The sequence below is a fragment of the Hirundo rustica genome, chromosome 6 (assembly GCF_015227805.2).
Source record: "Hirundo rustica isolate bHirRus1 chromosome 6, bHirRus1.pri.v3, whole genome shotgun sequence".
In the NCBI taxonomy this organism is placed as follows: Eukaryota; Metazoa; Chordata; class Aves; order Passeriformes; family Hirundinidae; genus Hirundo; species Hirundo rustica.
In genome coordinates this window covers 40,746,868-40,774,539 of record NC_053455.1, presented here as the reverse complement: position 1 = coordinate 40,774,539, position 27,672 = coordinate 40,746,868, and the positions used below count along the sequence as shown (strand labels likewise).

Here is a 27,672-nt window from a genome sequence, read left to right as displayed (position 1 = left end):
CTGCTCCAAAAGTCTTTTATGTGCAGGTTTTGATCTGTGTATCTTGTTAGGAACCAGCTAATTCTGGTGATGGTATTAGGTCAGCCAAGCACGCTTTCCTCCTTACAAATGCATCATTTAGAGAGTATCATCAACACCAACTTGGAAGTAGAGAGATTGGCAAAAAGCAAAATAATAATTTAAAACCCCTAAATTCACTTCTTAGTTTTGTTTCAGAGTCTGGGAAGAAGAACCTCGTTCCCAGATCCCATTCTCTGATCTCCTTGTAGCTACTGGAAAGCCTATAGAGCTTTGTTTAGCTGTCACCTTGCTGAAAAAGCCAGTAGATTGCCTGTGCTTGCCGAGGACAGGACTCTATTGCTGACTGCTCCCCTTCTCATCATACACCCATCCTTTAATGACACCCTTCAGAGCATCTTCTGTTGACTCATGTCAGCACCCTGTGCCCCTGACATGAGCTGTGAGCAGAGGGGACTTACCGCAGAGTAAACAATGCAGACACAGCGTTGGTACAGTTTGGAATTATTTACTTGCAGTGTTTTACATTTTGTGCTGTAATATTAGACACAATGGCTGAGCATTGTGCTCTGTTTTTTGTGCATTGGATGGTGAGAACAATATAGACTTTTGACAACAATATCTGGCTCTGTACAATAAACACACTCAGTGGGACACTAAAGGACCAAGTAAGCAGAAAAGCCCCCTCATGCTGGAAGGCCACAAATCACTATTTCACTTTGCTACTTTTCTTGTGCATATTGAAAACAGAAGAAATAATATTGAGTGTTACTATTTACTCATCATGCTTGTCTTTCAGCATATTAACCAAACACATTTTAATACCTAGTTAAATTCTGAAACACATAAAAATTGCTGTCAAAGCTCTGCCCTTCAGTTCAATCAGACTTCAAACTGACCTTTAAAAGAGTGCAAGAAGCATGGTCCAAGCCACTTTAGCTTCCAGTTCTTATTAAATGTCATTGTCGTCAACTCATCTTCGACATCAGGAAAATCTGGGCAAGCCTTAGGCTGTAATTCTAGAGCCCAAATGACAACCTACTTCATTCTGGGGAATAAAAAAGAGTGGTTTTGAATGCTGCTACTAGATAATACTGATGACAGATGCTAGCAAAATACAAGGTACAGCTGTTCAAGGTGTTGAAAGCCCATCAGTACCTGGGAGAATAGTTGAGCCTGAAAATTTTCCCAGTCCTGTTGAAGGGAATTTTCCATTACTTTCTGATGTATTACCTCTTTGCAAAGCAAACACATTTCTTATTATCATGCAAGGATATTTGGTACAACAATTGAGGGGAAAACCCTGCACTGAAAAAATGTTACCCGTACAGGGCAGCAGCTGTAACCACTCCCCTTACAACTGGGGAAGTAATGAGAATAAAAATCTCAGATATTTTAGTGACTATTGATGATTTGTGCTTATTAATCCTTCTAGTGTAGGACAAAATGCTTAAAATCAAACTAGATAATTTTTGGGGAGGAAAATCTACCTCTGAGGGCAGGTTGAGACAAAACAACAGATTGCTACAGTCTGTATTTTAACAAAGGAACTCAGTGTAGTCACAGACCATTTCCTCTGGCTTCTCAGCCCCTTCCTCTGAGCAGAGGCCACCTTAGGATACCACCTTTCCCAGGCAAAGCTGGGTAAGATGAGGGAGCTGCATTTCTCAGGCTGTTTTACAGTAATCTGATTGTTTGAGCTTTGTCACTGGATGAGGGATTGTGAATCCCTGTCCTTAAACACACAGTTTAGTTTAATTTTCACTCCTTTAGTGAAAAGGAACATTCATTCCGACCAGATAGACTGCCTGACACCATCTTTCTTTTTTTTTTCTTTTTCCTCCTTCCTTATTCCCTGCCGTCTCTTGGCTTCCAACTTCTTCCTGTTAATGCTTACAGCAGGCAAAATAATCAGTCCAGCCACTAACTAGCCACTGGGGACTCTTGTGGCTGCTTTTGTTCACACATATATCTTAGGAACATTAATTGCCATAGCTGAGGGGGTTTTGCTTCTTCTCTTACGATGCAATTTATAAGCAGCATCCTTTAATTTTATACGCAGTGGTGCTTGCTGATGCTCCTGCATTTTCAGCTTCAGGAGCTGAAAACCAAGGGTCTGTCTGCCTCTGTCCTTACGGCACTTCAGCAATACTTTGACAGCTCACGCTGCTGGAGCTGCTTGATAGAATGGCATTTCCAAATATTTTCGGGTTTACCTTCATGACGTTGTCACCTACCACAGGGACACGCAGGTATTGCTGCAGAGGCCGTTCGGAGGGATGAGGGCAGGGCTTGGGCAGACGCTGGAATGCGATGACACACAGCTCCTGTTAGAGTTCAAAAGGCCGTGCTGGGCGTCCCTGCCCCTCGGGTACCACACGTACACAGCATTCCTTGTCCCCGTTACGTGCCCGCTGTCAGCCCCGGCCGGCGGCTGCCTCCTCCCAGGGACACCTGGCAGCCTCTGTTCAGGCTGTGCGCATGGCGAGGAGCATTCTTTGCAGGCTAGAATGCCAGACAGCAAGAATGATCCAGCCGGGGAAAATGTATGCATTTTCACTCCTTCTCTCTTTCCCATTAAATCCCACCGCAGCAAAGGAGGAAACAATGCCGTTCATTAACACTGATGGCACCACTTTGCTCCTAAGACGGATTTGTGGTTAAGTAGCATGTGAACACGTATTTGTCTGCTGTAAAAGAGGACACTGTTTTGCCAGAGCTAAGTCAGATTCTGAGGATCTATACTTTTAAATGCCATAGGATTGCTATCTATTACAGGGTGTGCCAGAATCACCAGAGCACAGGCAGATAAAATGCGGTTGACAGTCAGTCATCAAGATGTTGTAAAAGGCTCAGTGAAACAAGCAAGATGCTGAGCTAGAGGAGCTGGCAGCAAGGCAAATATTTGGCCCTTCAGGCTTTCTAGTGCCAGCCAAATAGCATCATACTGTGATGTTATCCTTCTTATTATCATCCCCCAAAAATATCACAGTGCTGCCTGGAACCTTTATGTGGATTAGACCAACATTCCAATAAATTCTGCACTTATATGGAAATTATTATTCCAAACCTATAGGTATATCTACAGGTAAATCAGGATCACAGTAAGCATTAAGAATTTACTATCAACTAGACCTCTGTGTCCAGTTTACTCACAGTAACATAGAGCTTTTTTTGTTAGTAAACAAAAACCCATAGAGCAAAACAAGAAACCAATTTTCTTTTTGTTTACCTGCCCTCTAGCCAATAGATCGATATCAGAGATTAAAATATTGGATGTAAGATTCATGGGCATGCTTAGATTTTCTCTCTCTCTGATTGCTCAAAGCTTTATTGCTGTCTTCAAAATGATCCTGTAATTCCTGGCTACACCACCCACAAAAGAAATAGAAGTGTAAAGATAACAGTTTTCAGTGTGCATCAACCTTGTCTGTTTCTTCACAGAATCATAGCATTGCAGAGGATATAAAGGGCCTCTGGAGAGCATATTGTCCAAACTCACCCCTGCTCAAAGTGGGATAAACTAGAGCAGGTAGTTCATGCTGTATCACATCAAATTTTCACTGTCTCCAAGCATGGGGACCCCCAACAACCTCTCCTGCCAACTTGTTCCAGTATTTGATTATACTCTGAGTTTTAAAAAAAAAAAAAAAAAAAAAAAAAAAAAGGGGGGGTTTATTCTTGGTATTTTTCATGTGTTCAAATGGAATTTCCTACATTACAACTTGTGACCTTGACTCTTGCCCTTTTCACTGGACACCAGTGAAAAGAGTCTTTCTCCATCTTCTTTTGTCCTCTCCCAGGTCAGGTACCTGTACACATTGACCTAAACAGTTTCAGCTCTCTCGACATCTCCTCTTACAGAAGATGCTCCAGTCCCTTGAATGTTTTCATGGCCATTTGCTGCACTCTTTCCAGAAACTCCATATCTTTCTTGCACTGGGGAGTCCAGCAAAAGACACAGCACTCCAGAATTGCCCTCACTGGTGCTGAGCTGAAAGGAAGGATCACCCTCCTTTGACCTGCTGGCATTGCTTAAAGCAGCACAAGTTGTCCTTCTCTGCTGCAAGATCCCACTGCTGGCTCACGTTCAACTTGGTGTCCACCAGCACACCCAGGTCCTTTTCTGGAAAGCTCCTTTATAGATGTTCAGCCTTCACCCCTGCACTGCAAGGGGTTGTTTTTCCTTATGTGCAGGACTTTCCACTTCTCCTTATTGAATTTCAGGAGGTTCTTGTTAACCCATTTCTCCAGCATTTGTCTCAGCATCCCTCTGAATGTCAGCACAACTGCCTTGGGTACCAGTTACTACCCCTAGTTTTACATCATCTACAAACCTGCCAAGACCATGCTCTGTGCCATTGTCTAGGTCATTTATGGAGCTGCTAAACTCTGTCAGTGTCACGACCAGCCCCAGTCACCACTAGTTACTGACTTCCAGCTGAACTTTACTTCCCTGTTCATAACCCATTGTGCCTGGTGCTTCAGACAGTTTTCAGACACTGGTTGTGGTGTTTTCCCTCTGCCAACAGGATGACAGCCTTCCCTTGACAAGCTGCTAGACTTACTTGACAGCACCATCAGAATGGAATGGATACTAGTTAAAGCTTAGCTCAGTATTTTGATTTAAACAAGGGGCAATCTGACCCTGCAAATATGAAGCTCTCTGAGATTTTCAGGGCTACAAGTTATATGGTTCAGTTTCCAGATTTTTGGATGCCTTGTCCCCAGGGAAGTCCCTTAAAGTTGTGTCTACTACTTGGAAAAAAGTAGTAGGACAAGTATTGTGCTTATAGGGTCATGACATCATCACTGTGAATGCCAGACTTTCAGTCCATCTAGAGACACAAAAAAATGACAGTCAAAAGTAACATTTAAGCCACATCAAATCTTGAAAGTGCACACGAAAAACAAGCCCCAGAGAGTCTGTCTGGTTGGTGAATTCCTTCTGTCTGGAAGTGATGAAATACATGGCAGTTAATAAGGGTTGTCTTTGAGTAATGCTGGTATGAGGATTTGAATGCAATAGTTAATTGTCAAACCAAAACCATCTATCAGCTGAGGTACGGAATGATCCCACTTCTTTTGCCTATTTTTAGATGTTGCCTGGAATATAATTAGCATTTTTGAAACTTGGGAAAAACCCAAGCAGAAAAGATGGCAGTAAACAGAAAGATTTGGTCCAAGTTTTTGGAGGTAACATCAACAATAAATTTATGTCTATATTTGGGATCATCCTGGATGACACCATAGAAAGATAAATGATACAGGTATTCTGCTAAAGGGTCCTGAAACATTCATATTTTCAGCAGTTTTCATGAATCTCAAATACAAGGTATCAAACTCTCCAGGAAACAAAAGTAAATTAAGGTATTTGACTTCTTGCTCGGCAGTGTTTGCTTCAAAGGCTGCACAGGATGAGGGTGTTGACTGTGTCTCCCTTTCTTCTTCCTCTGTTCTCTGCCTTCATTCTGTATCTTTTTCTAGGTATCCATTTACCGCACTTTGGCTTCACTCTCTTTTTCATACTGATTCTTTGTGCCTGCCATGACAGTCAGTTCTCTGATCTTCATTTCTCAGTCTTGTAGAGTATTATGAAAAGCAGTGATTGATAAAAACAGTTGTGTGTTTGTGATTATGGAGCCAATACTCATCAAGAGACTTGGATGACAGCAATCGATACCAATGAAGGGCTTACACTTCCGTGATAACTTTGCTCTTCTCTGCTTCCCTCTGCTCTTTTACAGAAGCAGGGACCTCTCGAAGAGACAGTGGGCAGGCAAATAGAATTAATTCAAACCATCCTGACAGCCAAACCCTTGTTTGAGACAACCGTTTGATTAGGTGAGAGATTGTCCTTTAAATGCATTTTCCAGACAGTTTCCTGGGCTAGAATGGGCAGGAAGATCAGAGAAGGGTGGTGTAGTCAGAGTGCTGTGCTGAGCAATTTCATGGAGGTGAAGGTGGAAGGTGAAATTCAGCTTATTTCCCCAGGGTTTGAGGCCTGATGGGAATCTTGTCAGTAATCACGATGAGCCTACATGTGGAGCTGGTGCCACATGGCTATCTGTTTCCTGGGGTTCCTCAGCATTTCTTCCCAGTGGTTCCTCTCTGTGCCTGTGACATGTAAACCCAGGCTGCACTTGCCAAGCACATGGCTCTGGCCAGCTCCATCCTGGCTCAGCATTTCCAGCTCCACGCTGGAGGCACGCAGGAGCTCATGAGGCACCTCGAACATGATCATCTCATTCCACACAGGGTTGATCTTGTGTTTTGCACGTTTGGTCTGCTTCTTCTTCAACTTCAGTGACTGATGCCTCAGTGTCACCTTGACAGAAACATCTGTGTAGAAAGGGGAGAGAGACACCATGTTAATGAGCATGCAACAAATACACTAGACTAGACTAGAATAGGCTGAGTCAGAAAGGACCCATCAGGACCATGGAGTCCAGCTCCTGGCCCTGCACAGGAAACCCCCAAAATCACATCATGTGCCCAAGAGCGTTGTCCGATGCTTTTTGAGCTCCATCAGTCTGTTGCTGTGACCAACCTAAATCTCCTTTGACTCAGCTTCTTGCTGTGTCCTCAGGTCCAGCCCCTGCCCACGAGAGAGATCAGTGCCTGCCCTTTTGCTTCCCCTTGTGAGGATGTTGAAGACCACAATGAGGTTTCCCCTCAGTGTCCTCTCCAGGCCGAACTGAGCAAGTGACCTCAGCCACTCTTCATAAGGGTTCCCCTCCAGGCCCTTCACCATCCTCATGGCCCTCCTTGCGACACCCTCTAATATCTCAATGGTTTTTTATATTGTGATGCCTGAATCTGCACCCAAAAATGCAAGAGTATTTACACTGACATCAAACTGAGAGAGCACAGAAGAAATATTGATCAGGGGGCATTGTTTTCACTTTTTAGAAATTTTTTAAATCCCTTTGGCTTTCTAAGCCAGACATCTATTTTACTTTTTCCTGCCAAACTTCACCCTTCCCACTTTCTTTCTAGATTTACATAATAGCAGAAACAACAGTATCTATTTCCTTGCTTTAACACTCACCACTGCCAAGTAGGTCTTTCAGCTGCTTGGAATGGAGGTTTTTAGCCTTAATAATCACCACCAGCAGACGATTAGCTGCTGGCAGGTAGCTAATAGAGAGCAGAACCTCCCCATGGCCCGTGGATGGCTCCTGGAAATGGAGACACAGAAAGGGTTAATTTTTTAATATAATCTTGGATTAGGAACATTAGGAAAACAACAGTAGAAGACTGGGGGGTGGAAGGTCATGGACCAACTAAGTTGTCTCTCTGTCTTTGTACAGGAGATCTTTCCAGTTATGCTGGATGAGAATAAACCTGGCAAAGATGCCTGAGAGGCTCCTCCACTCATAAGGCTCCCATAATGTGAGTTACTGAATCCCTATGTCACTGGAAAGTAACTGCTTCCTGACATCAACTTTTAGTGGAATGTTTAGTCAGAAGAAGATTTAGGGCTGACATACAATGCAAATAGTCAGAAATTCCTGTTTTGAGAGATCACCTGACTGCCCTGTATTTATATCCACTACCCACTTTACTGCTTTTCATAATTCACATTTGGTTTCAGGTGTTCCATTTCCCAGAAGGCTCTGACTGGATTCAGCCCCCACCCTGCACTGCCCAGTAGGACGTGGATCTCCCAGGGAAAGCAGAGGTGGTGCTTGGTGCTGAGTCTTGAGCTGGAGCTACACCTTCCCTGACATCCTATCTGGTATGAGAAAAAGCCCAGCCAAGCTGAAATCCTCCACGAGCTGGGCACAGTACGTTACTCTTCATTCCCACCTGCCTTCCATCAGGACTGTGAGCAGCTCTCTCTGCTTCCCCTGTGGGAGACTCCCTTTCCCTTTCCCTTTCCCTTTCCCTTTCCCTTTCCCTTTCCCTTTCCCTTTCCCTTTCCCTTTCCCTTTCCCTTTCCCTTTCCCTTTCCCTTTCCCTTTCCCTTTCCTTCCATTTGTCCTGGACAAGCAGCCCTTGGTGGGAAAGCCTAGGGACACAGTGACACCACCACTGCTCTCCCATAAGACAGAAATGCCATTTCCTTCTTGAGAGACAGCAGGGATGGAGAGAAATCCCACTCTGTTGTGTGCAGAGCTGACAGCCCATGGCAAGGAACAAAAGGGAGAGTAGTTATTCTCTCAGCAAGTGGGAGCTTGTGACAGAAATCTGGTTTAGTGTGAGGTTAATGACCTAGAAGAGTCCCAGAAAGCCATTGCCAATTCAACAGACTCGTTCTGGGCTCCTAAGCATGTTGTGCGTCCTCAAGGATAGACAGCCCTTCTCCAGGCTATTTCTGAGCTCTGCAGTGTCACTATGAAGTGAGCCATAAATATTTCTAAGTAAGTTTTCAACCAGTTACTTGAAACAGGCAAGGACAGGCCCCTGTATGCTCTCCATGAGGTGGTTGACTCTCCAGAAAACATGGCTGTCATCGCTGTCTGGTTCAAATGACTAATTTGTCCTGCACAAATCAGGTGGAAGGCCATTAGCAAGGAAGCCTGAAATTCAATCCCAAGTCAGCCCAAATTTTTTTTTTCATGCACTCAGGTAGAAATGAAGGGCTTTGTACGCATTTCACTTACAGGTCTTAAATTGAAGTGGACCTTAGAAAAGCCCACACATAAAAAGAGGCAGTTTCAAATGGCTGTATGCCCGCTACAAAAGAACTGTACACTGAGGGACAAACCCAAACACCACCTCCATGCAAACCCAGGGTTTAGGCATGTCATAAGCTGCTTTTGTTTATTTACCCCCACTACATCTCAGCAGGTCCCATTCTATAGCTCTTGGCTAGAATTTGGTTCCTGTAGCTCCAGGCGCAGACGGATGTGGTGGAGGTTGGGAGGGGGTGGGGCTGCAGACGTGCACACACGCACAAACACACACATTGTACTCGGATCACATTCTGTACTTATGACTTTCTAGCTCCTAGTGGGCTGATCAAGTTTTTGGCCAGCCCTTATCCACATGAAAACTAAACCTACAATGGTTGGTCTCTGCTGGAGTTTTACGTGAACAGACCAGACCAGAGGTGCTTTTCTTTCACCTTCTGGGCTTTGCTGTCTTTGTTTCTTTTTTCCTATTAAATCCATAACCTACATGTTGTGCCGAAATACTGCAAATTCATACAAGCATCAGAGCGTCAGTCTTTCTTTCTATGCAATATGAGTAATAAGCAACAAGGGGTCATCACTGAATTACGTGCAGGGGACCACGAAATCACGAAAGGGAAGTTGCTATGCAAGGACACACTATCATCAACCCACTATTATCACTGTCATTAACAAAGCAGTGGGAGGGAAGGAAGAGAAGATAAGGATATCAGTCTACAGGATCTACGGTTTGCATTGCTCACAGGACTCAATGAATTCCTGAATGCTAATTGCATTACCTGGTTAGCTGTAGGCTCCTCTCTGGGCTCTTTCCCTTGTGTGTGGGAGAATTACTGGGAAGGTAAGAATGAAATTTCTGCCCTTCCTGGCATTTAAAGGAAATGTCACACTTTCGACAAAGCTCAGTAACTTTGTTTCTGGATGAATGCTGTCAAAAATAACTCCTCTTTTTTGATCAGCTTTCTCACTCCCTCCCTCTCTGGTCCTCAATGAATGATTCAGGATCTGTATACATAAGCTATCTGTGCAATGGTTGGCTCTCTCAGGTCCCAGATGACGCAAATTCAGCTTTCACTGCACATCCTCAGCTCAAACTGGGGCACTGTTCAGCAGTATTGCTGCTGTTAACCTTGTGCTGTCAGCCTGGAGAAGAAATGAATGCTGTCCTGTTTCTGTGTGTGGTTGTGAAGCTAGACCAAGGCAGGATTCCCTGTATATCGGGACTCCTCAGGTGCACTGGAGTAACAACTTATCATTGCTGTGAACAGGCTGTTCCTTGGGCATTACTAAAAAAGGAGATTCTTCAGTATGGTGGGAGAGGGGGAGAGTTACAGCTATTGGACAAATACTGAATCTTGTGCTTGAAGTTTATTAAACTCATTCAGACCACCCATTTGTTTCTGCTGCCTCTCTCCCTGACAGATTTTTTTTTTAATGTGGGAAGTCCTATTAGTATTCAAGTGGTTATCAGATAAATCAGCACTATTGGAAATCAGAAATGCTCCATACTCTGTGTCTGTGGCCAGCTCAGTGGAGAGCCCTCAGCCCTGATGATGACAAGCAATAATTTTTTTCATCATGCTTAGTGACAGTGCTGGTGTTGTTTTGCGTCGCTCAGCCGTACCACAGCAGACTACATGAGGTGCCACTGGTTGTGATGAATGAGCAGCAGCAGCAGCATCCTGCTGCCATGTTAAGTGAATTGCTGCTGCTAGAACAATCTAGTTCATGGCAGGGAAAAGGCTCCTGAGGAAATGTGCAAGAAATTAGTGCACATGAAGCATCCCTGCACCCACTTCAAGAACTGTTGGAATTCTTTCCTCCATTTTTCCTGTCTGTGCAGCTGGCAAGATGTGGATAAGGAAGGAAAGGAAGATTTTGATGTTTAGGGAAACCAACATAATGCAATGAATATTTTGACATCTCCCAGAACAAATAGCACTGGATTGATTCCAGTAAGTATAAGTGTCCTTCAGTCCTGCATTCCAGTCCCAACAATGTATTTCACTCCTAGCCTTAGGCTCCCTGGGTGCCACCATATGTCCTACCACACCCAGCTTTGCAGAGTCGCTCCATCAGGTTCTCTAGGCATTCTGATATTTCACCTCTTGCCACTCTGGTCCTGTATCACTAATTCTCAGAAGCTCACACACCTTTTTCTAGATATGTCATTTAAATTACTGATGCCAGTGTCAGATTGTCATGTAATTGGGGAGGAGTTGAGGGAGTTGTGACACATTAAGGGCTGGGAGCAATAGACAGAAGGGCTTCTGATATGACGAGCTACAGACCAGCACAGAGCTGTGCTGAGTGATCTCTGCAGTCATACATCCCCCCTCCAAACTCCAAACAAATACAGCCAACCACCCACATGCAGCTCTCTAGGAAAAGGGCTTCTCTCATCCAAATTCTTAACTATTGGGGTTTTTGAACTACCAATACAGACTGAGTCCATACCTTCTCTGGGCTCTTTAGCCTTTCCCACTGGGCCTTCCCAAAGGATTCCTCCATTTCAGCAAGGTTCAGTTTGAGTTCCCCCACAATGCTGTGCCTGGAGAACTTGTCACAGTTCCTCAGGGTGAGAGTCAGTGTCCCTTCTGGCATCTCCTCCTCTGTTAATGGGAATCGCAGCACCTCCTCCCAAAGGGTGTGCAGTACCTTCTTCTTCAGCTCAGTCTGGGCCTCAGCAATACCAGACTTGCTCTCCAGGGTTCCCAGTATGTAGCAATGGCAGCCAGCATCTTGGTCCCCACTCATTCTGCCATGCATAGCTGGAAAAGATGGATGGTAAGGACCTCTCACAAAAGACAGCCCTGAAATATCTGAGGCTAAATTGCTTGTTTCATGAGAGCCATAAAATAAAACAGCTTCATAGACATTGACGCCTGTTCCTGCCTGCATGGGGGCAGATTAAGCTGTGAGCCCATGCTGTGGTGTTTTCCTCAGGCTGCACAATGTCCCTATCCTTGTGCCACTGCAGAAGGATGCTGCCAGTGTTTGGGAGAGCAACAGCTGAGTTCAAGGAAGCACATTCTGTTGAAAGATGCAGACCAGCACCGAAATGAGGCAGCATGAAACAGGGATTGGCAGTTCTCATCTACTTCTACCTAGGCACGCAAAAAAAGCTTCTTACAATGCCTTTAAAAGCAGGAAGGTCAGTTACAGCCATCAGAGATGGGCTGGAGCTTCCCCTGGCACACATCCATCCATCCAGGCCAATGTGGGATATGTCTAAGGGTTATTGCATTCTGCTGGTCCAACCTCTGGTAAACGAATCCATCAGAAGCCATCCCACATCCCAGGTCTCTTGACCTGTGTCAAGAGACATCCATCCCTAATTTTATATCCCTTTTATGTTGAAAAGCCCAGAGTGAGAATGGCATTTCACACTCCTCTTCAGATGCATCAACAGAATTGCACTGCCTTCTCTGGCCGCAAGAGGAACACACCCTCCTCCAAGGGGTCATTGATTATCATGGCTTTGAGGGAAAAGCTGTTGTTCTTGCTGCAGCCAGCCCAAAGACAGCTGCCAGTCTCTGGACTGCCAGCGCCCGTGGATCACAGGGCTCTCCCGGCTTCTCTGGGAGTGAAACTGGGGAGCAGAGCCCAGTGCTGTGCCCAGGAGTGCCAGGGTGGCAGCCAGCTGACGAGGGTATCCGTCCTCAAGGGGACCTGTGGGCTTGCTGCTGGCAGGAGGCCCTCAGCAGTGGCTGCCATTCACCACCCTTTCAATTCTCGCCTCAGAGGGTGTGATTTGATTAGGTTTCCACAGAGATCTACACTGTGCATGAATTATTCAGTCAGCTTATTTTACTCCCAGAGGAACTGATGATGCTCCAGCCCTGAGTGGAGAAGCTGTTATGGTTGTCAGAGTGACACAGAGCCTGGCTGCCTGGCCAGGCACTGCCAGAGGGGCTTTTCTCAAAATAAGTCTGGTTTCTCCAGCTCAGGCATTGACTTGACTTGAGGAAAAGGCAGTAGGGAGTGGATGAAGAATGAAAGGTATAGAGAGGAAGGAGATAATAACTCCATTCCTCCTGCCCCCAAAGGAAAAAAATAGAAAGAAGAGTTTGCTTTGTACCGTGTCTGGGACTGGAGGAGCCTGTTCTGGCTCCTGACAAAGCTGTGCAAACAGCTGTTCCCAAACAATGCCCTCTCTTCAAGCAGTGCCATTGACAGGTATTCCTGTTCTGCAAGCCCAGAAGACCAGCAGTCCTGAGGGCACCTGTTGGTCTAAAGACAGGAGGGGAACTGTCTCTAAGTGTAATCACGAGGTGTGTTGCCCCATTCAGGCCAGGAGACATGTGTCCTTCCTTACCTTCCAGGAGGGCCACGCGCAGCTCTGCCTGCTGAGGATCGTACACCAGGGAATAGTGCAGCTCGGGGGCCTGGCTACCGCTGGCTGCCTGCTCGGGCTTCAGGTGCTCTGTGACACACACGTCCTTTACCACACCTGGAACTGACACAACCCCTTTAGCACGCAGCTCTTCCCCTTCCCGAGACAACAAATCCACCTTCTTTTGACTTTACTTTTCTAAATGTCTCACTATTTCTGCACTTTGTATGCAGGGCTATAATTTATTTTCCTTCTTCCTCCATCATCATACAACCTTTTTCCTCTGTTTACTTGTGCTTTCAGCTCTTTCTACAGCATTTGGACAAGCCTTCTGCTCTCCACCACCTTGTGTTGTATGATAGTTCACACACTTGTTCTTCTACATCATGACTAGGCCAAGGTGTCTAAACAACACTCATTACTTATTATGTTGTTTTATATTCTTTAACCGGCATTATTAAATTAAATATTATGTTCTTTGCAATGAGAATGTGAGTCTGCTCTTGAACTGCTTGCGACTCTGCATTAGGTAAGACCTCTCTCAACACTTTGATTTTTTTTTAATTTTAATAATGAAGTCTTTGTCATGCAAAAACCATCAATTTCCATAGCACCTGACCAGCTTGAAAGAAATGAACTTTGGAATTCATAAGGCAGTTTCTCCATGCATGGTTTTGGAGCTGAGTATGTATTTCATTCTGAAATAAAATAAGTTGCAAGACTAAAAGAGAAGCCAGAGATTTTTGTCAAAGCTGTTATCTGCAAGGTCAGTTCTGATTCACACAAAAAACAATAGTGGAACCAGCACACTTCCTCCTAAAAATCTCAGCCACAGTTCAGACCAGTTCATTGTGGCATCAAAAGGAGAACACAACAATTCTTGCTTAATTTTAGCAACACTTGAGCTATAAAATCAGGCAGAGCAGGAAGGAAACTTGCTTGTGCCATTAGCAGTGCAGAGAGGCTCTTACACCAACACTTATATAAAGCTTTAGCTTAAATGCAGCCATCATCTTTCATCCTTCCCACCCTATAATATTTTCCCTGACACCTAAAGCTGCAGCTCAGACAGTCTCTTCCTCCAATCAATCCTCTTCCCGCTGGTACTTTCTTTTCCATACTCACAAACCTCAGTCTGGAGGGGTGAAGGGAGCAATTGTCTTTCCAGAAGAGCAAAAAATATAATTTCAAAAAAATAAAAAAGAAAAAAATTAAAAAGAGTGCTCAATAAAAATAATGGCAGATGGCATTGTCTCTCTGGCAAATCTTCAGGAAGGTTTTATTAAAGTGGTAACCATAAGAATAAATTATCCTGTTAAAAGATGGCTGTGAAGTTAAAAATCAGTATGGAAGAAACGCAGCCATACTGCGAGATGCATATAGTTAAGATTACATTTTCTCTCAGGCTCCAGAAATCTTATGTTTCAGGATTTGGAGTGTTACCCTTTGGGCTGTCTGGGAAACAGGAATTCTGTTTGGCAAAAATCTTTGAGGTGTCAGCCTTCAGTTTCACTGAGCATTGCGATAAACGAAGAACATCTCACCAAACCATGGCAATGAAGGAGCAGAGAAAATTAGAAGCCTTGACACCTGCTGTCCCTGACAAGGACAATTGCTGGACAGCTAGCATTTGACCTGGAGGAGATACTCTGCCTAATTTTGGCCAGATATTTCACACATACTCTTGCTATTGCTCTCAGCACAACTGCACTAAAATGTGCTTTTCTACAAAATGTCTATTGCCAGGGAGACAGAGTCTTCAAAACAAAAAATGTTTAGGTTAAAAAAAAATTGCAAAAAGATACAACTACAGCTTTGTTATCAGAATGTCCTTATTAGCTCCATGAGTACTTTCTGCTAAACAAATGTATTGAAAACAAAACTCAGACTGCTCATGACAAGAAAGAGAAAGGCATCTCATGTCTTCACTTCCGTATTTATTTATCTAACAACAATCATGTTATGCTTAGAAGTATTACCAATCTACACCCTCTAAAGAAACTGTTAGATTGAAGACCAAAAGTTCCTACCGTTTTGAGGAAGAACAAACAGCTCTTCGTTGACTTGTATCTTCATCCTATTCTCATCCAAAGCAGTAAGTTTTCCAGTAGCTGGTTCTTCTGTTGTCTTCAGAGAGTACTGTGTGTAGTTAACAATTTCAGGTGAAGTTACTTCTGGTTTGGGGCCATAAATGTTGGGAAACTTCAGAAGTGCTCGAGGCTGGACTGGCTCTGCAGTTTTCTTAACGTTGAACTGAAAATTAAAACCTTGTTTATTACTTTGCACTAATTACACTAATTCCTCCAATTCTCTTAATATTAGGTGAGGTAACAGGAACAGGGAAAAAGCAGGGTCTTTGGTCAGTCCTACCACCATTTTTCCATGGTTTGTAGAAACCACTGCCTGTATGTCTGGAGACTTTCTTGCCAACACTGATATCTTCTACTTGCATACGCTTGGCAGTGGTAGGGAACTAATTAGGTCAGTGACTCCATCTTCTCAAGGCAGCCAGTGCACCAGTTCTTAGGAAGTCCACTATGCAACATAGCATTTTGTCTTCTCTAATTTTATGGGCTTTGAAAGAGAAGTGGGCTGAGAAAGAAAGATGTCATTGTGTGCCATCCTCACCTAGCATTCAATTGAGTTTAGATGTTATGTAAATTACAAGGTGTGGGGCTGTAAATTCACCTCATCAGTCCTAAAATACCTAGGAAATGTGAAGTTACTCATCCAAACTTTAAATGCAGTTTTCCATTCTTCTAAAATTAAAGCAAACCAACCAAGCAGAACACATGAGGAATCACTGGACAGTGGATAGAAAAGCCAGGTTGCTTTTGTTGTGCAGAGGCATTACATCCAGCACACACACAGTGCCTGATGTGGTGGTCAGCCTCTGCTGTCCTCTCTCCTGGAGCTGCTGTGTCAGGCTGCTGCCCTGCCACTCACTGGCCACACACTGAAGCCTCCTGCCTGCATTGCTCTCTGCTGCCAGCACACAAAGCACTTCCAGATCCTTTGGGATGAAAAACACCACACAAATTTGAAGTATTGTTAGTACAATCTTTTCTTTGTCTTGCAAAAAGCCAGGTATTTAGTCAGGAAATCCATCAGCACACAGCATCTAAGAACTCCATTGGGTCTAAATATTCTTCTTGTCTGTCTGCTCTGCAGAATTAGAGACGAGAGACATATGCAAGCACAGTGGGACTAGCCCACCCCCTCTTCCAACTGCATCTGCCTCTGTTTATTATTTTGCTGCCAGCTCTTTTCCCAAGTGCTGTGTGCTAATCCAGTTATATAGCAGTGCCCTATGGAAGTTCCCTTTGCAGCTCAGCAGTTGTGTCCTAAATAAAGACGTGAGAAGACATGAGATAGTTCTGCAAAAATGCATGAAGGTAAGTAAACCAAAAGGAGCAAGGAAGCTGCAAATGATCCCTCTGTGTCCCTGCCCGGTGTCACTCAAAGAACCAGTCTGTTGCCACTGCTGGATGTGTTTAGGAATCTTCTGCAGGCTTTGCTGAGACTTTGCAAATTTACAGCAGTTTCTCATTGTTCTGTAGATGTATGTTTGTGTTTGAACTCTTCCTCCTCATGTGTGCAGGGCATGTCCGTGGGGAGCCTCTGTCTATAGCAAATACTAGCATCACTGTCATGGGAGACATGCCAAATGAATAAAATGCAGACTTGCTACGTCTTTCTTTTGTCGTCTGTGTTTATCAGAAATCAGTGGCCCCGACAGGTTTCAATAATTAAATGTGTCCAACACTGACTAGGACATACTGTGTACTAATGTAGTGAGAAAAAAAAGTCCCGACAGAACAGTTTATAAACATAGAGATAATAAAATTTCACAAGCTCAGAACTCAATTTGAGATTCATTTCTTGAAGGTATAGAGCCTGATTCTGAATCAGTGATAGCACAGAAGATTTCATGTTCCTGGCAAGAAAATTATTTTAATTGGAAAGAATTGCTAAACATATGGAATATGCAAACTAAGAACATTTTGCACATTTCTGTGACAGAATGTTCACTCGGCTGCTGTAATATGTCCCGACTTCTTTCAAAAAAACCCATAAAGCTGTTAACATTGGAAATAATACTTCAAAATAAAGTCTACAATGCTGAAATCACTCTGATATAATAATGTAATAATGATACATTTAGGGCAGATTGAATAATTTTATCCCCTATTGGTCAAATACTGGATCAAGTCATGGCAAAACTTGATGAATGTAGACATATTTTGAGGACTTTAACTGAAAAGCTGCTGGGTACTGGAGGCTTAACTGAATAATACTGGAAAAAGGATAGCACCTCCATGGACAAGATCCAGGATAAATTAACACTTTCCCAAGATGTTTCCCAAAAGGCTGTACAAAAGAAAAAAAAAAACCAAAAAACACCAGTTCAAGGATGGAGTTAAAATGAAGATTTGAGATGTTTCTGGGCTTTGAGATTACAACATAAAGCTTTCATAGAAAGAGCCTGATAGTAAAGTTGTCTGTGGATTGTGTTGCCGCAGACAACAGCTAGAAAAATTGCTATGCAAAGTGATGTGGCTGTCAAAGTTACACATTTTGCATTCATGTTAACAATAAACTTGGAAAAATCTCCGCATCATTATATATTCTTATATACACATGTTTGCAAATCCCTTCTGTGGGGTAGAAAAGACAAGAAAGAAGCCTGAAAGGGACATGACTAAGCCATCAAACAGAATAGTGAGTGATATTCATCCTAGGGAAATGGAAGGAGGTACTAGGAGCTATTTACCATAACCATGGAGGGAGGCTAGCAGCAATCTCTTGAGAAGCCCTAAACTCCATGCAGAAGTTAATCCACGGTCAGTGGAGCCACATCTCTCCTCCCCTCTCCAGCAACCACAAGATCTGCTAAGGCCATTCTGTGTATCTGAACCAGTTCTTACAATACCGTTTGTAGATTTGGTCATCTTTCCTCACCATAAACTTCCACAGGAACATGAGGATGCCAAGGTTCTTTTCTACTAAGAGCAGAAGCCAGAGAAAGGCTGAATATTTAATTACAAACATTACAGAGGAGTTCAATTAGGACTCCTGCTACACTCTTTAAGAATACAAAAATAATAGTCAGCTCAAATAATTAAAATGCAAACAAAGACTGTTATACAATGGAGCACAGGCCTTTGGAATGGGCTGCTATGGCATAACAACTGATTGAATGGCTAGGTGAAAGTGAAAAGGATACAGGCACATACAAATGTCAGGAGCAACAGCCAGTAGGTAATACTTTCAGAGACTGACGAGTGCTATAGCTAATGCTAAAGACCACATTCAACTGAGGAAATCATCAAACACTTCCCTTTGAAGAAGAGATTCCCATTATTAAGTATATTAGAAGAGTTCAATAATTCCCCTAGATCCCTCTTGCACTGAGCTCAGGAGTAAATCAGGCTGTTTGGATTCTAACAAAAATGAAAGAGCACACAGGGATGCCTGAATACTATCCATACTCCACAGTGCTTTTACTGTAAGAGAAAAAGAAATTCACAGTGTGATGAGATTGTTCCGTCATCACGATCTAGATTCCCTCTTGCTTTTTATGATTTCAATGCCTTGCTTTAGCTTCACACATAATTAATCCTCTCAGTTAGAGGGGCAGAGGGAGGAGGAGGGAAGGTTTTCACAAGAAACCAGCTGTTGACAGGGAACTATCCTGCAGGAACTAAGAGATACTGTGAATAGAATTAAATAGCTGCCATACAAGATCTCAGCAGGAGCCATCTCGTCTTCACAATGCTGCATGCCACCTGGTACAGTCCAGTCTTCTCTTCTTAGGAAATTATTTCTCTTTTGCTCTATCTTAACAACTAAGCAGCATTTCCAGTCCTCATCCCTGTTTCTGCCATTAGCAGCTTTCTCTTTGGCTCCGTGGCAGCTGTCTCCTGCTCCAGTAATTCTGTGGTACCCAGCTCATCTCTGTTTTTCCCTCACTCCTCCTCCCACTGGTATGTTGTTATATCCTGAACACAGTAAGCAGATAAACAGGCAGCATAAATCACATGCTGAGTAGCCTAACAGGGAAGTTGCATTCCCACCCTCTGCATTTAAAGAAAAATCACAGAATAAATTACAGATTGTGTCTTACTTGCTGGACTGGCTGAAGCACACTGGGCTTAGTATTTTCCGTCTCCTCCTCTTGGTCCTTTTCTGAGAGTCCTTTCGCAGGTTGCTTGCATTTGCAGAAGCAGGTGAGACCGCAGAGGGCAAGGATGCTAGTTGCAGTCCCTAAGGTAGCCCCCAGGGCTATAACTGGAGCAGACAAAACCATTGTCCCACGCTGCACAGGAACAGAAAGCACAGAGACCCTGTGGCTCTTTCTACTCCCTGGGAGAGCAGCTCTCCCACGTCCACTCAGATTTCTAGCCTGGCTTCATTCTCCTTGGAAGTCTGAAAGCAATTCTCTTGTGCAGCAAAGAAAAGGGACCGATCTAGACACACAGATAAATCATCCCACCTTTGCTAGGCAACAAGGCTACCTTTCTATCCTGCTGATGAAGTTGCTGCTCCAGGTCAGGGAGAGGAAATAGTAATTGCAGTGGCTGCAATCTCCATATAGCTGCAAACAGGCAGTTTTCATTGAAGCCTGTTCTCCAGCTCCACTGGGAAAAGTCTGATGTGTGATAGAGAGGAAAGACGTCAGCAGAAGGGGCTGGCCTTGTTAGCTAACTCACAGAAAGTGCATCCAAATGTTTGATCATCTCTCTAGCAATACTTCCTGGAGTTGGCCTGCTAGTGTGCTCAAGAGGTTGCATTTTTGTGTCTTAAAGCAAAGATAGTGACTGCCAAAAGCTGCTGGCCTGAGAAGCCCTGTTATGATAGTACTGCACAATAATTCTGTAGCCACAGTAAAGCCTCTGTATAAATCAAGCAAAACTTTCTCAGCCTTCAGAGGCTGCAGAACAAACACAAGCAATAATTAAGCACTGTCCCATGGCTCACCACCTGCCCCTCAAAGCCCAGGGTCTGAACCTTTTGGAGCTGCTTTCTGTGGGATAAATGCAGAGCAGCACCTCTATTTAAAAAGAGAGCAGACAATCCTACGAAACAAGACACACTAGTGCGTATGCTGCTTCCTCTGGAGAAAGTGAGAAAGCAAACAACATATGCCAGATATTAGTCATACTGCTTACCACACTGGTGACAGGCAGTGGGCTGCTGAGCACAGGAGAAGAACCTGCATGAAGAGACTTGAAGAGCTAGATGTCCGTCCCAGTTTTCTCTTGAGGGGATAGAGTGATTATCTTTCTCTGACTCATTTATTTTTGCCTTATTTCTCAGAATGCCCAGTGTGGAGAAGAGGATAATAAATGCCATCATTTGATACATTCTCACAATGTGTGACAACCCTTTTCTGGGTACTTCACAAGGAGAATCTAGTGGCCAGAAGGTGATTATAATTCTGGTCACTATATCTTTCAGCTGGAGTGAAAATAGTAAGCAAAATGCAAAACTTTCCAAAAAAATACCCAGTTCTACTGATTCTACTGGGAGTTTGTCATTCTATTTTGGAACAGAGTTGATGCCCATGGATCAGGAAAACAAATTAACTATGTACAGAAAATTGTTTAGAAATTCAGGCATTTTGATCCTTCTGTAGCTCAGGTTTTGCCTAGATTTTTCTTGAGTTTTTTTTCTTTGATGTTTCACATCTTACTCATGACAACTTATTCAGCCTTTGTTCCTTGATGACATGTTTACCTCCGTGGTACAAAACTTCTCTCACACATCTGAGTGTCACTTTAATTGTTAGATTACCCTGTAGCACTGCATTGCACATTGCCCTTCTCCTCGCCCTATCTGGTTTGCCAGACAAGTCTCACCCCTCACTCCCAAGCTTCCTGACCCCTCATCAAGAGTCAAATCCCACTGGACTCCATAAGCCAAGGCAGTTCCCTAATAAACTGCTGAGCCCGTGGAAGCTGGTCTTACAGCTCAGCCCACTGAAAGAAAACCTTGAGCTTTGTCCTCTATGTACAAGAACAAAAGTTGGGCACACGAGGCTGGGCCACTGGCACAGCTCTCTCCCTCTGTGTTCAGCAGTGGTAAGAACATCACACAGAGGAAGTTGAGAAATCTGACTAAACAATCCCTTTGCTTCTTGCTTTTTGTGTCTCGGGAGACCCCAAAGCCTCAGCAGCATCCTTGTGCTTACCTCTTCTGATGTGAACTTTCTCTGCCACAAGTAGACTGTTCCAACCATTTGCTGACTTATCCAACAGCTATTTCATTCAGCCCACAGTTCAGCAGGTGACATTGTAATCATGGTGCCATGAGGTCTCATCTCGAGTTGGAAGTGTGACAGTCCATATTGTTATGGACTTTTACCACCACTCAAGAGAAGCAGAAGTGAGAAGAGTCTGAAAGATGACAAAAAAAGGTGTACACACTCTGTAGATTAATTGATTTCTTCCACAGGATGGGTTCTTCCTACAAGTGCTAATGAAATCTAACACAGCTCAGTCAGAGACCCCAGAAATTTGGAAACCACATGAAAAGGAAGAAGGTTCTGTTAAGGGTAGAATATGGAGAGAGATGTTTGGAGTGGAGAAGGCATTCAGTCCATTCATGAGATGCAATCTTGATGTGATTCCCACAAGCTGTTCTTAGAATTATACAAAGACTGCTTACAACATACTGTACAAGCAAGGTCACACTAAAGTTTCTCTGCAAGACAATAATTTAATAGCATAATCTCTGAGATATTTTCTGCCTGTTTATTTAGGAAGATTAAGTTTTCCTTGCCAGAAGTTGTATTTGATGTGAAATGTAATAGGCACAGAATCATTGTCAGATACAATTTTTAAATAGTAACGGCCAGGCAAAAGCCTTTTACTGCTATTGCTAGGAAAACAAAGAAGCTCTCCTCAAATGCTGAATATTATCAGTATGTGAGCTTCTACAAGTGACAGGCCAAAGATTTCAGATTTTTGTGTGTGTTCTGATGCAGGTACAGATACATAATTTAACTGTAGCTTTGGCATATACTGCCACTGCATGGTTGTTTATTTTTAGCACATTCTGTTCTAAAAAAAAATTGGACCATAAATGTGTTTCAAAGTCATCTTTACACTTGCTTGTTTCAACACCTAATAATTAAATGGCTTATTTTTCTTTAAAGCAGTAGTAGGATAAAATGGGGTCAGGTAATGACCTTTCTCACTGGCCATTCACACTGATACTGTCCAGAATTGCATAGCTTTTTTATCTGTCACATCTGTCATTAGAAAGAGGCTTGCCAAGGTAGAAAGATGAAAGCCTGTTCTTGCAATCCAGACTTTAGGGGCAGGTTCAGGCCTGACAGCATATTTCACAGTCATCCTATCCACATATTTTCTCTAGATTCTGATGGAAGGCATGTATAAGAATAGCAAAAGCATATACATGGTATTCAGCTTCTGGTATTTCAGACAGGAATACTCTGTGATGACAAAATGCAAGGTACCAGTAAACCTTTGGTACCTATAGATTCCTTGTTCCTGCTGTGAGCTCTTCTGCTGACATTTTGGGCCTTTCTGTTCATTTGCTATATAAAAGAGGCTTACTCTGAATGAAGACTTGGCAGTACAGATCACATGGAAAATTACAAGAGCTTTTACATTTCCTAGCTATAGTTCATACTTTAACAGAAAAAAAAAAAAAAAAAAAATCCCTTTAATATAATTGCCAACCACTTGAATAAGCAGGTGAGATTTTCAACCTTTATTTTGACAATTGAAGGCACAAATTAAAGTTCCAGAATCCAGAAGGAAAAGCTGACGTACATCTGAATGAAAGATGTTTGCACACAACTTTCCCTGACTCAGCCTACTCCACTCCATCAAGGGCTGGTATCAGAGATACTCTGTTTCTCACTGAGGCATTTCACCAGGCAGAAGTGCGACTTAACAGATGGAAATGGGAAAGAAAGTTGTTCGGGCTTTTTTTTCTTTTTTTTCTTTCCTTCTTTTTTTTCCTTCAGGGAAATCCTTTTGACAGTCAGATTTAGCCTGAAGGTGTAAGCTCATGTTTTCACTTGTTATGTGATTCTGTTCTATGGAAGTGGAACAGTTTGAACAGAATGGTGGTCCAAAATAACTTTCCAGATCATAACAAGGTGTTTATATCATCCACTTCAGGTACTGAAATAGTCAGTTAGTTACAGAAGACCACATAAGGCTGTCATGCATTTTGTTTAATAAGTAAATGAAACATTGTGAAAACAAAAGTAAACGTAAAAGGCTTGTGCTTGCAATGATTGTATGTAACTCTTTATACTTTTGTGTGCTTCTGCCTCAAGATGTAAAAGCTTTAAGACATTCTGTCTTCCTCCAAGGGGTGAAGTATTCCTCCACCAGGTGGTGAAGTATTAACAAACCACTGAAATAATCCTTTGCAGCACTATTAAGACAAAGCAGTTGTCTCTACATATTCATATGCAAAAAGAAAATAAAGAAGGAAGATCTGTGAGAGGAATGTGGGCTTGGTCCTTCCATCACTGTCAGTGAAACAGACTTATAGATATAAATCAAGTAAATTAGGTAATTAAGGGAAGAACAAAGAATCAGTTTCTAAAAGAAAGCTGTACAATGATCAGCCTCAACAAAATGAGCTTCAGGGTGTGGTGCTTCATCTGATGTTAATGGATTTGGAACTCCTGGAACCTCCAGACTTACAGGAGCACCTGCCAGCTGTGTGTGTAGTCTTTTGCCACATTTCTGCCCTCAGGATGATGATAAGGATTAACACCGTGGAGGGTCCAACTAGTTGCATGCATGCACCATAGGGTTTGTGGTTAATGATCCTGTACTGGGACACTACACTGTCCTGAGATGAAAATCTATGAAATTCAGGAGACCTATGGAAAAAATATGGCTGTCTGCCTGTATCAGGAGGCTGCCACGTACCACCTGTCACCAGCAAACCCTGCAAACATGACTGTTGTACATCTCCTGCATCCCTTGCAGAAACACTGGGTGAATACTGCCAGAGGGTGGAAGACTCAACACCAGAAAGTAGAGAGAAGGGGTCAAAAAGCAAAAATGGTCAGGAAGTGTAGTCTATTGGAGTCTTTTGCTGGCTACCACCTGTTTTACAGGAAGGTATGAGAAAAAAAAAAAATTGCTGAGGAATAGGAAGAGTCTGTAACATGAGAACTATTAGAAAATTAGGAAAATTAGAGGGAGTTCAGGAAAGCACCCACATGAATGAATTAAGGGGTGTGAGACAGTGGATCAGAGTGTGCCTCAAGAAGGTCAGTGTCTTTATCCATGAAAAGGCTAAGGCATGTCTTGGTCAAAATCCGTAAAGACCCAGTTGTGGAATAGATCTTTGATGACAGAGGTTCTCTCCAGCTGAGCAGACAATGTGTTACCAGGAGCTAATGGACAGAAGCTAATGCCAAATAAACTGGAAATGTGGCAGATTTCCAACAATGGGCATAATTTCTGTGGGAGCAATCTCTGAGGGACTGTGGAGGGTCATCCATCACAGGTAGTTTTGAAATCAAGACTAGTGTGGTGCAGATTGTTTTTACAGGACTATTTTTGTTCAGTTGTGGTCTACACTGGTGTTGTACCACCAGTGACACCACCAATGTGCTGTCCTGTGTTGTTCCATAAGTATATGAGGACCACGTGGGATGTGAAGAGAGTATTATTGTATGAGGCAAGTTTTCAAAATATCACAATTCCTCTGAGAGCATCAAAGGGCCAGCTGCAAAGAGAAAAGTAGCTTTAGAAGGTCACATCAAACCACACAGTCCAGCAGAAAAACAGTATCTATGCACTACCAAGTGAATTGCTTTAGCAGGAGAATCAGCAATGCAGATTCAGAAAGGAAATGGCAGTTCCAGATCAGGACAGATCCAGGTGAAAGAAAGAAAGAAAGAAAGAAATGTATCACTGGAAATGCAACTGAAAGGAGAGTGTTGTTCAGTAAAGATGCAGACAAAAGGTTAAGTGTGAGCCTAATTAGCAGGTGAAGTTAAGCAAATGAGTAAATGCTTTCCTGTATTTCCTGTATATTTCCTGTATATTACTCTGTATTCAGAGTACCTTGCTGAGAGCAGACAACTCAGATAGATATCCTGCTTCTCCATTGAACGCTGCTAATTTGCTATTGAAAATCCAGGAAAATAGAGCTTGTTTGGTGCCTAACTCATTTTAATGTGCTCTTGACTGACTGAAGAAGCAGAGCTTATTTCTGGGCAGGTAGTTCCACTCTAAGTGTACTTTTTTTTTTTTTTTTTTTTTTTTTTTTTTTTTTTTTAATAAACACTGGAGATTTTTTTTAATAGCCACAGGAGATTTGAGAAACTTCAAAGCCTCCCGAAGTGCCAGTCACCAGAGTGCACATAGTGTATTTGCAATAAACGGCTGCCTCCTAGAGGTGACAATATTTTTCCTACAGTTTCTGTTTAGAGTTTATAGCACGCCAGAATTTCAACCTTTTGCAACACAAATGCTGTAAAGGATACTTCACAGATAAAATCTTCGGATCTCGTACTTTTAGTTAAAATTATATCTCCAGCTATGTTAAGGCTCCAAAGCCAGGAAATTCAAGAATTATGGTTGCCTATAAATCCTTAGCTCTATCTACTTTCATGTAAGCCTTGTCTTTAAACCTTTAGGTACAGGATAATACCATTTTATTTGCAAATGAGCTGTGAATAGTTTGCTGATAAGATGCACTCTGACAGTGAATCAGGGTTATATACTGAACACATCTGGGTTTTATAGGTGTCTCCCTCCAAAGAAGCAGATAAAAATATTATTCCAAATTACTGGCTATGACTGATTACTGATATGACAGTTTAAGCAGCTAGAAATATACACCATAATTACATGGGATTTTTCTCATTTGATTTACACCCAACGTGACACTTGTGGCCTGACTTATGCAAGATCCATGTGCTCATTTCTGTGGCAAAATTCCGTGGAAGTTGTGATGGAACATGAGCAGCACGGTGTGGTATTTAGCTGGAAAAAAAAGTAACCTACAACTGTTCTTTAGGAGGTACCACTGTTTGAGAAAGCCCAAGCAGGCAAGCAGTCCTTCTGGACTTGCAGCAGAGCCTGGAAGCTCTGCCATCCACATCTGGTTCCTCATCTCACTGCCTCTCAGACTGCAGATATCACTGTCACTGCAGAAAATCTTCCTGAGAAAGATAAGGAAGACCCATCAAAAAAGGCTGTCATATTTTTCACTGCATTTCAAGAATCAAACTAGCAGCAAAATGGCCAAAGCGACATCTGCTTTTGTGTCACTTAATTCCAGTTTTGGAGCAGATTGCTTTTCCCTTAAGTGTTACATGCAGCTCTTGCCTTTCCAGTCTAAAATAGGATGTCATCAAACAAAATCAAATTCATGGATGGATCAGAACAGATGACTCAAGGTGTGGAACTGGTTCTGTATAATGGGATGAAAGAGCAAATTACAGCTCCTCAGCCCAGAAAAGTGATACTGCAAGGGAAGAAGAAAGATGTCTGTAAACTCCTGAGTGTATGAGAGAAACTTGTTAGGGATCAGCTTCCCAATGCCAGTATAAGAACTACAGGGAAGATTCAAGTAGGACTCACATTCAAAACAAGGGGGAAGTATCCTATCCTAGTTTGTCCTGCTCTTATGCGCTTTTCTAGGCAGCCACTTTTAGGCTCACGCCAGAGAGAGGCCACAGGGTCACAGAGGCCTGTGTTTATTCTAGCAGACATCACATGCCATACAAATTTTATTTCCTGCGTCTTTTAGGTAAAACCCTGAGAATCAGCTTGGATTTTGGAAATGTTATTTTGGGTCATTGACTCAAGTGAAGTTGCAGTTTGTCAGCAGCTGTTGGTCTCTTATTGTTTCTTCCCATGTTTCCTTTGAGTCTCAGTGAATGTTTTCATGTACCCCCTCCATCTGTCAAAGAGGCACAGGCAGGAAGGTGCAGTGTACAAACTGGGAGCTCATGTGCTCCATGTAGTCGCTCACTAGGTCTCTTGGAGCCTTTTGCTGGCTCCCTCAACCAGTAGAAGGTGCAAGTACCTGAACAGTGGTAACTCTTAATGTCTAATGGTGAATCACTTTTAGTCCTTCTAATATCAAGAACAGAACAGGATCATTTTTTCCCTAAGATGACATTGTTTGATCTCGTTCTTTGACACAGAGACAGAGAACAAAGAGGAGGAAATAACTGTAGATAAGAAAGGTTCACTTCTAGTTCCGAACTCAAGAAATTATATTCTGTTCACGTTCACCTCTAGCCATTCCTTGTGGTCCACAAGGTTTTGTCGTGCTTTGGAATATTTTAAACAACACTGCTATTATGCAAATTTCAGCCCGCACTCTGATAAAATGAGTTGGCACATAAGATCATGAAGCCAGACCTTCCAGTAAAGAGAAAAACACCCTCTACAAAAACAGCTTTTTCAGAAAACAGCCTCCAGCTATCAGGATACATGCCTTTCTCCGAGTTTACTGACTGAGTTAAGTGCAAGAGTGGCACAGATCTGTGCTTAGGGTGTCCTTGCTCCTCTACTGCTGTGATCTCTCTGGCCTACACGCCTTCCTTTGAAATAGCTCAGACAAGGAATTGGTGTTGTTTTTTGCAGAAATATGTTTATTTTGCAGAAATGTGCAATGTTCAGCTTTTCAGATTGAGAGCACAGTGGGATCTGA

General features: G+C 42.9%; 1 protein-coding gene across 2 annotated transcripts; it reads right to left on the bottom strand.

Moving 5' to 3' along the window:
* Positions 1-511: 511 nt before the first annotated feature.
* On the bottom strand, positions 512-19,647 carry SYT13 (synaptotagmin 13). 2 transcript variants are annotated; one of them, XM_040068454.2, is made up of 6 exons: positions 19,121-19,647; positions 15,024-15,246; positions 12,976-13,110; positions 11,115-11,428; positions 7,070-7,199; positions 512-6,360 (listed from the first exon to the last, which is right to left on the bottom strand). In XM_040068454.2, the coding sequence occupies exons 1-6, from the start codon at positions 19,301-19,303 to the stop codon at positions 6,056-6,058; spliced, it is 1,290 nt and encodes a 429-aa protein (XP_039924388.1). In that variant the 5' UTR covers positions 19,304-19,647; the 3' UTR covers positions 512-6,055. The 2 variants fall into 2 exon arrangements, with proteins under 2 accessions (XP_039924388.1, XP_039924387.1); XM_040068453.2 differs by having other exon boundaries at positions 12,976-13,116; positions 19,121-19,634.
* Between the last annotated feature and the right edge of the window lie 8,025 nt (positions 19,648-27,672).

Bases quoted from the DNA above. Each gene is read 5' to 3' on its own strand.
- SYT13 (XM_040068453.2), bottom strand. From the start codon at position 19,303: ATGGTTTTGTCTGCTCCAGTTATAGCCCTGGGGGCTACCTTAGGGACT. The intron at 11,429-12,975 runs GTAAGGAAGGAC...CATCTTTTCCAG, and splicing joins GCGCGTGGCCCTCCTGGAAG to CTATGCATGGCAGAATGAGT. The intron at 7,200-11,114 runs GTATGGACTCAG...CTCCATTTCCAG, and splicing joins GGCTAAAGAGCCCAGAGAAG to GAGCCATCCACGGGCCATGG.